Genomic DNA, 12280 nt, shown 5'->3' with positions numbered 1-12280 from the left:
TGATGATCATGTGAATGCTGTAAGCAGTCAAAGATCACTGGATGTGAGCTCTCTATGCTTCCCCTTCTTGCTGAGGAAGTGTGCAAGCCATGTTTGAGATGGTGGTGACACATGGTGGAAGTTACCTGAAACACTGAGATGTCATTTCAGGACACCTGCCCTAGAGAATCACCTGGCCTGAGGATGATTTTGCATGAGGCAGAAATAAATCTTTGTTGTGTTAAGATACTGGTTTTTAGGATTTATATGTTACCATAGCATAACCTAATGGTAACCAAGTTAACCCATAACCAAATTCTGTCCCCGAGTCCATGACCAAGGAAAAGTCAACAAAATGTACAAGTAATGTAGTGATATACTTGGTAATGAGTATTTATACAAATGCTCTGTGGTAGCATAGTTCAACTAAAACCCACCTGCTTATTTTAAATATTGATTTGCAAAACCCCAACTTGCAGTTTTTAGGTAAAATGTTCAATAAATTGAAAGGTCTCTAAATTTGGTAGGGATTGAGAAAACATGTGGAGGAGAGAGTTACCCTTTTAAAACTACAAGAAAAATGGGGGCGCCTGGGTGGCTCAGTCTGTTAAGTGTCTGACTTTGGCTCAGGTCATCATCTCAGTTTGTGAGTTTGAGTCCCGCGTTGGGTTCTGTGCTGACAGCTCAGAGCCTGCAGCCTGCAGCCTGCTTTGGATTCTGTGTCTTCTTTTTTTATTCTTACCCCACTCATGCTCTCTCTCTCCTTCAAAAATAAACATTAAAAAAATTTTTTTTTAACTACAGGAAAAATGGCCACAGGGGCTGTGCCCACAGAATTAATAAAGCTCAGTATTTGGTGAGACTCAGAAGCCCCTATTCACAGCGGATTTTAACTCTAGAGGCATTTCCTCTGGTTAAGACATTATCACTAAGAACCCCAACACTAGTTGCCTTTTATCTTGAAAAATTAAACATGTGATCTTCTATTTATAGAGTAGGAAACTTGACCTCCAAGATTCCAGCCATATTGTTGGCCTTCATAAGTTCAGAATCATGCCTTGATTAAACAATATCCTATAGACTGCCCTTATTGTTAGATTTAAGAGCCAGACTTAGTTTTTTTGGTTTTTTTTAGTGAGAAATTTATAGTTAACTTAAAATTTTAACAAGGTTCCATCTGCCCATTTATAATTTTAGCTTCACACAGCCTCTTACTAATCCAAGTATAGCTACATATAGCTTCTTACTAATCTGCATGGCTGTGTGTGTGTGTGTGTGTGTGTGTGTGTGTGTGTGTTGGAGAAATTCTTACTAAACTAGGTACTAATGGGTTGTATCCATAGTTGCTGGGATGTTTTGCTATTAAAATTTTTCTATGTTGTCAGTAGTTTGTTGGTAAGCTAAGAGAGATGGAAATTGCCTTAGAGCCATTAAAACAGAATTTTTAAAAGTATTCTAAGTATCAGGTCACCAATATTATTTGAAAGACCATCTTACTCCTGCTAGGGACATACTGCATTGGATATGCGTGTGGGCAGACACTGGGGGCAGCTATATACCAAATGAAACACAAAACTATTTTCTAGACCCAACATGTCTATTTTAAGGTGGAAAGACAATTGGAATAGAAGGTTTAAACTCCTGATAACTTGTTCATTTATGAACTTTGAATCACTCAATCTATAATTTTAACTAAAATTAGTTCCAAGTATGGAACTAAAGTGAAGAGAAGCTATCATGTAAGTATTTCTCTAAGTAGACATTTATGAATCTAGTTGTTTATATCCCTTAATTCCTTAGTGAGTGGGTTCTTTAATTACATGTCAAGTATGTATTAGACATTGACAGAATTTATGAATGAAAAAATAAAGTGAGCATAGTTCTTTAGTGGAATGGCTAAAGGGAATGATGCAGGGTCATAGCAGAATTTTTCTTTTTAAGTCGAGAGAGGCTTGAACACCTTTTATAGATTGAAGGATCTCAATTTGTAAAAACACAACAATAACACTAGCTTAACTATCTGGAGATAAAAGCGATATTTATGTAATAAGGTTTCAGATAATCCAGAGGGAGATGGGATTCGCCTCAAAGAGGCCCATTTCTTTGCAAAGAAGAATGAAGATGGGGTAGTTCTAGATAATATTATAGCTGGAGAACTAGGCCCTCAGGGAGAGAGGGCCCTGAAGGCCTCCTGTTTTACTTTGAAGTAGGAGGGAAATCTTGCAGATGAGACTGAAGTGACAATTGGGTGGGGACCTGATAGTTGAGAATGGTGGTTGTGGGAAAGGAATGAGGGCCAGGGAAAGAGGTGCATGCAACCCTACAGACCTCGTAGAGGTTGCAACTGGTACTCGTTCATATGGTTATGTGATCATTTCCCCCAGCATTGCTTCCCTTTCTCTGTGTTGAGGTGCAGAAGGAGAATGTTTAGATTGATCCTAGGGATTGTCAGAGCAGAGACGGAAGAATTGAGGATGATTAAATAACATAAGGGATGGGCTCATAGAATCTGGTCTGGTCAGGAAAGGAAACAAGAAAGGAGGGGACCTGATAGACTAGTGGCAGGAGGAGTCACAGGACCTGATGTCTCCAGGACATTAAAGATTGGGTGTTCTAGCAGTAAGGGAGAGTGAAGTCTGGAAGGATAGTGTACGTTGGAATTTAGAGACCCAAAACCATGGGCCTGGAAGTGGTGCAGAGCTGTGTGAATGCTACATTTGCCTCCTAGACTTTGTGGTAGATGTGATGGGGGTGGAAGAATGAGAAAATTCTATTTGAGAAATTGGTCAAGGAAGTGATTTCCCTGTGAGGACAAGAAGTGGAGAGTTTTCTCTACAGTGTTCTAGATGTAGGAAAGTTTGTGGTAGAATGGGGGTTCCGGAAGACTTTATGGAAAAATTTTAGGACAGTTAAAATTTGCTTTATAATATTGAGTTTAATTTTTTCCTGTTGTCTCCCCTAAATGGGAGTAGGGAAGTAAAGAATGGATTTTTATTTTCTAAGATTCTGAGGCCATGATTCATTCCTTCATCTGATAACCATAGGAAACTGCTTAGGCTAGATGATTTTACTTAATTTTCAAATATTCCGTGCTCCAGAGAGGCATCTTAAAGGTGGGATACAGGAAGATATAATTGCTTATCAATGATTAAGTTCCCTTCCATTTTGTCTTTTCTCTACTGGTGAAGTAGTTTTAGTTTTTGTCTTTTTGTCTTTTTTCCCTCTTAACACACATGGTCTGATGCTACATATCTGTATGGGTTAGGTCAAGTACTTCCCAAAGCGAGGTGTGTGGTGGGGCTGACCATGCAACCACATTCATTTGCTTTAAGGAATTGTAGTTAATATGTGGTCATTCAGTAGACTTGTGATTACGTTATCCAGTTCTCAAAAATTGATCAAGCGGCTTAAAAAGATTGCTGCCTGGGGCACCTGGGTGGCTCAGTTGTTTAAGCATTTCTCTCTTGATTTCTGCTCAGGTCATGATCTCATGGTTTGTGAGTTCCAGCCCTCTGTTGCCTCTGTGCTGACAATGCACTGCTTCAGATTCTCTTTCCCCTCTCTGTGCCCATCCCCCATTTGCACACCCTTTCTCTCAAAATAAATACATAAACATTAAAAAAAAGATTGACGCTTTTAAAGAAAGAGCGTCTTATGTGGATAATACTTAAGGTACAAATAACCATAGACCTGTACCCCTGCTCTTTATCACATAGCCGTGTTCTCTGATTAAAAATAATGACCACCTGGGGTGCCTGGGTGGCTCAGTCAGTTGAATGTCGAACTTCAGCTCAGGTCATGATCTCACAGTTTCGTGGGTTCGAGCCCTGTGTCTCACTCTGTGCTGATGGAGCCTGGATCCTACTTCAGATTCTGTGTCGCCCCACCCCTCCCCTGCTTGTACTCTCTCTCGAAAATAAATAAACATTAAAAAACAAAACAAAACAAAACTTGATGACCACCTAATCTGAGCTGACAAGAATTTTAGAAATATCAAGAAAAGTATTGAAAATATGGTTCACCATTAGTAATGTTAACAGTGAGCTTTGACCTTAGTATGTAGTGTGCCTTGAAATATTAGGTAATGAAAAAAGTAATAATCAGCAAGGCACTCTAAGCCATGAAGACAAATCTGTGACTTTTTAAATCACTTTTTAAGTCATGATGTTCAATCAATTATTTTTACAAATTTTACTAAACATGATGATAAATGCTTACAAATCTTTTGAAGTTTTCTTAATCATTAGTGAAAAGGCAAAAAGTCACATACTATTGGGGAAACATGTTCTTGCTGCCACAGTAAAACTGGCTAGAATAATATGGGACAGAATAAAACCCATTCCTTGTTAGCTAATAATATTCAAAGGGGCATAGATAATACTGCTAAAGAGTTAAAGAGTCAAAAATCACTCTGCAGGTAGGAAGTATGGTATACTAAGTTGGAGGTATACTAATTTGTTATTATAAATATATAATATTTATAATAGGTCTTGGCTTAGGGTATTTGTGAAGATTCTGTTTCAGTAATAGTTAACTTTTCTGGGAGCCACTAAAGGAAATATGTACCGGAATGGATATGTTTATAACAGTAATGACTTATTTAATAGAAAAATGTTTTTTGGAAAATCTGTAAGAATGACTACTGATGGAGTGGCTTACTTTTCTGTAGATGTTAGGAAATAGAGATAACATCACTCATGAAATGAGTTTATTGCATCATTAATAGGCTAATACAGGAAAGGAGTTGAAACCAGAATAGCACAAAGTAATACCGTGGTGGACAACTTCATAAAAACTTGACTTTTGAAATATATTAGAGTCTTTATAGTACTTGATAATGAGATGGGAGTAACCACGATTATTTATACATACAGAAGTGTGCTCATTCTCTTGGTGTAAGAGTCAAACTTAAAGATGGATTATATGGCTGGTTTTGTTTGTTTGTTTGTTTTTTGTTTTTTCTAAAATAGCAATGTTCCAGTCTCCTGAACCAAATTCTTTTTCTTGGTGATAAATAGGTGTCAGTAGTATGAAACCTAGTACATATTTTTTAAAAATTCTGTTGATTTAAGGTAAAGATGACATTTTAAATGAGTGAGAAAGAAACCACTTTCTGAAAGAAACTGCTATGGGGAGATGATTCTGAAAACATCTTGGGAAGTACTTCTATTGTATGTGCTTTTCCAAAAACAATGTGTCACCTAGAAAAACTCTTATATTGACACCTTTAAAATACTTGGAAACCATTTCCCTGGGTTTTGAATGCATTTAATAAAGATGCAAAGAAGTAAAAGTTTCTAATTAGGTTATAAACTGGTATCAGGAAAAATACGAATTTATTGGGTGGATTTTGATAAAAACTTTTGCCTAATTGGTAGATGCGATACTATGCTGATTAGTTCACCTAAGCTACAATGTACCCTTCCCATTTGTACCTCATCTTTTTTAAGATATTTCTTTAAGCTACATCATCCCTTATAATCAAGTATCAAAATAAACTGGACCTAGAACCAAATCTTGGAATTGCCAAGTCACTAAGAATTTATAGAACTTAGTCACCTCGCTGTTGTTAAAATATTATTATTAATATTTTTAGTAAAAGTAAAAAGAATTTTATACCTCTAATAAATAATTATTTAAAAAATAGCTACATATATATACTCAAAGACTAATTGAGTGTACATTCAAAACATTTGCAGATCACTGGATTACATGGTATCTAGGATTTGTATGTGGTATACTTTATAAAATGCTTTTGCAAATGTGTTCTAACTTGAACTTCTTCAAAAACTTTGGTGCAGAGAGGTGACATCATGTCTGTTTTATAGGTAAGGCATTATGCCCTTCTTACACAGGAAGAACTCAAGGTCAAAGTATTTAAATGACTTGCCCAAGGTCACATAACTTGTTAATACAGACAACTGCAGACAGATCTTTTTTATGTGTGGTGCTCTTTCCATTCATTCTGTTCATTGCTGTTCTACTGGTCATTCTCCATGTTTTGATTTCCTGCCCTAAGCTATCTGTTAGTTATTTCTCATACCCCTCAGGTAATTGCCTTTTGAATGTTGTCTAGAGTTTTTGGTTGTCATCAGTGGGTAAGAGAGACTATGCTAGTAAATTAAGAAAGACTGGGAACAAAAGATAGAAGCCAACCAGAAAATATTTTTTTATTCTTTTTTTTCATTGTTTAAAAATACTGAATTTAATTTAATTTTTTTAAAATTTACATCAGTGCAACAATGATTTCAGGAGTAGATTCCTTAATGCCCCTTACCCAGAAAGACAATATGTTAATGATGGAAATATAAATTGTACTAGATGGCCCAGAAGTCAAATGAATGCATTTGACGTGGAAAGCCATACAGAGGAACCACAGAAATACAGTCTAGGCAGAAAGCTCGTTTGAATATTGGCATAAGGGCCGACTAGAGATGATTGGTTGTGGAAAATATAGGTAGCGGGTATGTATGATGTACATGTAGTTCTGTGCTATAGTAAAGTTGGCATTGATAAGCATAATGAGTTAAGAATTGTGATGTTTAGTTTTAATCATTTTTCACCTTAATATAACTTCATATAACATGTAGCCTTTTGTTTCAATTGTTCTGTGAGTACATATTAAACAAAATGAACAAAATTGAAGAATTCTGTATAGGAATGAAAAGTGAAAGGTTGTATGATGCTATTGCATCTATAGATAAAGAAGATTTATCATGCTAAATTGAGTATGATTGATTGGGTCAGAAAAGTGACTTAAAAGTATAGCATGGCTTCAGACATCATTTTCTAAGCTACAATCAGTGCCATAATCCAAGAAGGCAGAGATGTATTTAACAAATTAAAATCTGGATTTAACAGGTTTTCATGAAAGTAGGTTTTTACATACATACAGCTTCTGGACTATTTCATATTATAAATTCAAGGCATGGCTTGATCTCTCAGCTTAGTGGTAACACATCTGGAAATACTACGCATCACTAAAACTTTCATAGGAATGCTTTGCGTGCTTTGAAATACTGTATATATGATTATAAAGTTTCCTTAATATTCATTGGTATATTAAACTAAGATGGCACTGAGGGGTATATTATTGTCTATGTTAATAATCTGCAGATGAAAGACTCCCTTCAGTTCAAGTGAATACAGGTCTTCCCTCTAACTGTTCACAATGCCATCAATCTATTGTGCTCACAGGAGAAAAACCAAAATGGTACAATTAAAATTGTAATCAATGTCTGAAGTGACTACACCTCTCCCCACCAACCTTTTTTTTTTTTTTTTTTTTTTGTATTAAGAAATGGAAAGATCTTCTGAAACTTAGGATAGTTTCAGTGGCTTAGAAGATGTTAGAGAATTATTTTGGTCTTATCACACTTTAAAGAACCCTAGACTTGGAGTCAAATCACCTGGATCTGATAGCAGCTATTTTGTTGTTATACCGTGTCAATCTGGGCAAGTGGGGTAAACTTCTCATAGCAGATGTGTACTGTTCCAGTTGGGCTTGCTCACAAATGATTAAGTTCCCACATACGTAATAGTCTAAACAAATAAGTGGTTTATTTAGCTTTGGAGATAGTGATACAGTGGTGTAGTCAGATGGCCTGGAAAGGCTTGTGGTATTGCAGGAAGCTGTGGGCCATCCAGAGGAACTCTCCATAGCCCGAGGAGGCTGTAAGTTAGTGTCCTCTGTCAAGTTGGAGAAGCTGGAGAGGCATCAAGAATCCCTTAGCCCCAAGAGGCTCTCCTCCAGGTTGTACAGCCATATCGTTTATCTTCCTGCTGAGTGTGTATCTGTGTTAACAGGAATGTGCAGAATGAAGAGATCTCAACTGAACAAGATGCATATTAAACTCTGACTGAATATAAGTAGAAGTTCTCTTAACCAACCTCACTTTAACTCACACAACCCAATCTTGTCATTTCCAGTTTCATTCTCATCTGCCTGTGCCCACGGTGTGCTCAGTGTCTGTAGCTGATAGCTTGCTCTCTAGTATGCCAACATGCTTGTGTCCCTACCAGCTGAGTTGTATGCTTACTGAGAATCAGTTATGCTTGTTTCTAAAGCTTTTATGATATTTGTGCATACCCAGTGACATTAGGACCAATTATCGTTCCTGATCTCACTGGGGAAGAGGGCTTCTTTATATGTAACAGTACAGCATAGTCAGCCTACTTGTTAAACTTGAACCTGCTTACTCTTTTGGAAAAATGTGGGCATTTGCACGTTGGGCATGCTTTTTATATGTATTCTTATATCTGTGTTGCTTCCCTTCACTGTGTTTTCCCATCTTACAAGTGAGAAAAGGATTCTTCCTTTACGTTTGCAGAACAGGGTAAAATTTAAACAAGATACAGATATGAAAGCACTGGAAATATATGTGCAGTGGGGGCGCCTGGGTGGATTAGTTGGTTAAGTGTCCGACTCTTGATTTTGGCTCAGGTTATGATCTCATGGTTTGCGAGTTCCAACTGTGTGTTGTGCTAGTGTGGAGTCTGTTTAGAATTCTCTCTCTCCCTGTCTCTGCCCCTCCCCTGCTCACATGTACACTCTCTCTGTTTCTCAAAATGGATAAATAAACATTAAAAAAATGTGCTACGTATTGTAGATGTCATAGTCCTATTTATAATGGGGAGTCTATGAGTTATGGTTTAAGAAAATTCTCATCTTTTCTTAGATTCAGGTTTTATGTACAAAATCAGATAACTTCTTTGGCATTTTGAAACACTATGGTTTGAGAAGTTTCCCAGTCTCTGAAAAAACAACTTAAGCCAATAAGCTTAAACTTAAAAGTTAGGTGATGAATTAACTTTTGTGGTTTGGAAGGTGTTGAAGATGTTGGAGAATTAGTATGGCAGGTCCTACGGGGTCTTACAGTTTACAGAACCCCTAGGCATGGAGTCAGACCAGCTGGTCTCCTGATAGTACTTGCCTTTGCTGCTCTGATCCCAGTCTGTTAACCATGGTTACATTTCATGAGGATTTTATAGAAGATTTCTTTGACCAATAAAAGGTGTTAGACTTGATTCACATAAAACCAATAGCTGTTTATAGTGCTCTTAGTTTCCATGGACGTTAGCTTCTTTAGTTAACACTTTTCATCCGAGAAAATGAAGCTCAATTTAATATGCTAAATCTACTTTATATAGCACCTTGAACATTTCATTCTTATATAGAATATTTCAATTTTCTTAATTAAGTACATCTGGATTATCTTTTAATTGGTAACTAGCTTTTGACAGCAGTAGTTTTTTTTTTTTAATTTTTTTTAACGTTTATTTATTTTTGAGAGAGAGAGAGTGAGACAGAGTGCAAGCAGGGGAGGAGCAGAGAGAGAGGGAGACACAGAATCCAAAGCAGGCTACAGGCTCTGAGCTGTCAGCACAGAGCCCGATGCAGGGCTCAAACTCACGAACAGTGAGATCATGACCTGAGCTGAAGTCGGACGCTCAACTGACTGAGCCACCTAGGCGCCCTTTGGCAGCAATAGTTCTAAGTGTGTGTGCATGCTTTGGGGTCATCTGCATTTGAGTTTGAATCCTGGCTCTACCATGCACTAGATGTATAACCTTTGGAAAATTACCTAATCTTCTTATCTCTGTATGAGTATGATAATGTACACCTCATAGGGTTAATGAAAATAAAAACATAGTGTGTGTGAAGTGTATAGGTATGTGGCCTAATAGATAATCAATGTTCCCTTTCTCTCTGTGTCTATTTTAAAATATCAATCTATGTCGTGGATAAAAAGAGGAAAGCTTCTGTAAATTACTCACTTATTCACTTGATGGGGTAGGTCTGGAGACCATTTGCAGTGAAACAGAGAAAGAGGGATATAGTATTTGCTGCTGTGGGCATCTATTATATGTAAAATTAGTTAATTCATTTCTTAAGTACCAACTGGTATCGCCACATCTTTAGAATGTGAACATTTATATGGCCCCGAATACTGACTTTCAGTGTGTGGCTAGCAACTGCAGACATGAACCAGGTGAAGGCTGTAAAAAGAATAAAAGGAATGAATAGTTTGTCAGGGTCATCCTGACCAAAGTAATCTTTCAAAAGCAATCTAAGTAACATATGCCTTCTCTTTGACTGCAAAGAATTGGGAAATTTTAAAAAAGAAAATTAAAAAAATGTTCATCTTTTTTTGTTTCTCCAGCCTGTCTTCCATCCCTTACTCACCTTTGTCGTTTGGAAATTCGGTCCTGTCTCAAACCAGAACACCTACGATCTGACAGTTTTATCTGTCAGTTGCCACTTCCCAGAAGTCTACATAATTACTTGCTCTATGCAGAGGTTCTGAGGATGAATGAAGTTCCAGCACTGACAGCTATTGAAGATGGAGAAATCAATGAAGCTACTTAATGCAGCTCCTGTCTTACTCTGAAAACTACCAAAACAAAGAGCCATGCAGTACAAATTCTTCATGATTTCATAGTCATAAAAGATGATTTTTGTTTGTGTGGTTGGTTAGGTTTTGGAGGGACAGTAGTTTAATGTAAATGTTTACAATTGGGCTTTCTGGTAAAAAATACTAAAAACTTCACTTATGTTACTTTATTGCAGATTCACCAGCACATTTTATGTTGTAAATTCATTTATGTAACTGTTTTCCACTTTATTCTGTTAATGAACTATGAGGCTGCTTCTAGTGCTGAACATGGCATATTTCCATTTACAATTCTGTGTTTACCTCGGGCTAGGAGCTTAGAATGGACTGCATAAAACTTTCCTGGAAGTGTACACATAATGGGGTTGAAGCTATCATCATCATCATTATTATTATTATTATTATTTTATTTAAGGTTGACTATCTCTTATGTTTATAAATAAGTGCATTCTCATCTCTTAATTTGGTCAGTTCTATGAAGAATTGCTATTCATTGGCTTTTCACAGATAAACTCAGGGGAGAATTTTTTTTAAAGAATATAGAAAATGAATAATTTTGCTGTTGTTGTTAGTTTTACCCCACAGTTCCTTGATACTGTCTTTGGTTAAAAGAAACTCCATTTCTGCAATGGCAAGAACAGATCTAAACTCAAAGATAGGCTCAGTTGAAAAAAATTAGGTCAGTATTGAAATAAATGAGCATTTAACCACATTTAGAGTACTAATCAGGAGACTAACAGGGGCATTTCTGTGGCACCATCTTTAAAGAAAGAAAGCTATGTATTTCTGAGTCTCATAGTATCAAATAAAACATTCAAGCTCCATTCAGCCTCTATATCAGAGGGCAGCTTTGATCCTATGAAGCAATGACTGCCAGATATATTCATACTATAGTGTTTTTCCTTTTTATTATCTAGATAGGTTATAAAATAGTCCTTGATCCTATGAAATTCAGACCTCAGAATCCTAGGGTAATGAGGCACCACCTCACTGGTTTTACAGTTGTTCAATATGAATCTATAGTCAGAGAGGACTAAACATTGGATCAGGAGAGCTACGGTAAGATGCTGTCAGGACCAACCTTGAAAGAAAATTTATGAAAGCATTACTGTCATGACAGACAACTAGAAATTGGGTCCAGAGGGCAGGTCTTCTATCCTGTTGGGATTCTGTGGATTGAAATAGATGGGAGTGTGTCAGGTGCATCTCTGAAAGGCCTTTGCTATTTGATAATAGCAGTGGATGAAGTCAGACCAAATGATGGAAGCAATGTTAAGGTCCAGATGGATGACTGAACTCCGTGCAGATTAGGGCTATAGTTGCTACCTGTGGGTGGAGATAGAGTTTGAATGTGGGTATACAGGCAGAAATAAGTATAGATTTGGAAAACCAGGTGGAAATTCTGATACTTAATAAAGAAATTCCAAGGATGTATGTACTATGTAGTAATTTTTAAATGTCCTAATCTTTATTTTTCCAAACTCCAAGTCTCTGATTTTTAACATAACTGGTTTATTATTACAGCTAGATGCACATAGAATGTTTACATTTGAGGGTGAATCTTCTCGTGTTTTTGTTCATGTTCAAATATGTAATAAAAATTAAACTATCCATAACATCATTGAGCTCTTGTTCTTAAAAATCTGAAAATGGGGGCACCTGGGTGGCTCAGTCAGTTAAGCATCTGACTCTTGGTTTTGGCTCAGATCACGATCTCACATGGTTCATGAGTTTGAGCCCTGCATTGGTCTCTGTGCTGACAGTGTGGAGCCTGCTTAGGATTATCTCTCTCTCTCTCTTTTCCTTTACCTCTCCCTCCCTCTCTTGCTCCTTCTCAAAATAAATAAACTTTAAAAATTTTTACGTATTTATGATTTTTATGACTTACAACAAGGATTCAGTGAGAA

The 12280-nt window shown here is 36.8% G+C and overlaps 1 protein-coding gene across 8 annotated transcripts in view; it reads left to right on the top strand.

Moving 5' to 3' along the window:
* Window positions 1-11989, top strand: part of ASB3 (ankyrin repeat and SOCS box containing 3) — a 113898-nt gene extending 101909 nt beyond the window's left edge. For all 8 annotated transcript variants that reach the window (XM_042932259.1, XM_042932261.1, XM_042932258.1 and 5 more), the window contains one exon: window positions 10143-11989. In XM_042932259.1, coding sequence (XP_042788193.1) covers window positions 10143-10348 — 206 coding nt within the window. In that variant the 3' untranslated portion in view covers window positions 10349-11989. The remainder of the gene's footprint in view (window positions 1-10142) is intronic.
* Window positions 11990-12280: the final 291 nt, after the last annotated feature.

This window comes from Panthera leo, chromosome A3, assembly GCF_018350215.1.
Source record: "Panthera leo isolate Ple1 chromosome A3, P.leo_Ple1_pat1.1, whole genome shotgun sequence".
NCBI classification, from domain to species: domain Eukaryota; kingdom Metazoa; phylum Chordata; class Mammalia; order Carnivora; family Felidae; genus Panthera; species Panthera leo.
The sequence above is the reverse complement of the archived record's forward strand: the minus strand, read 5'-3'. Positions and strand labels throughout refer to the sequence as shown.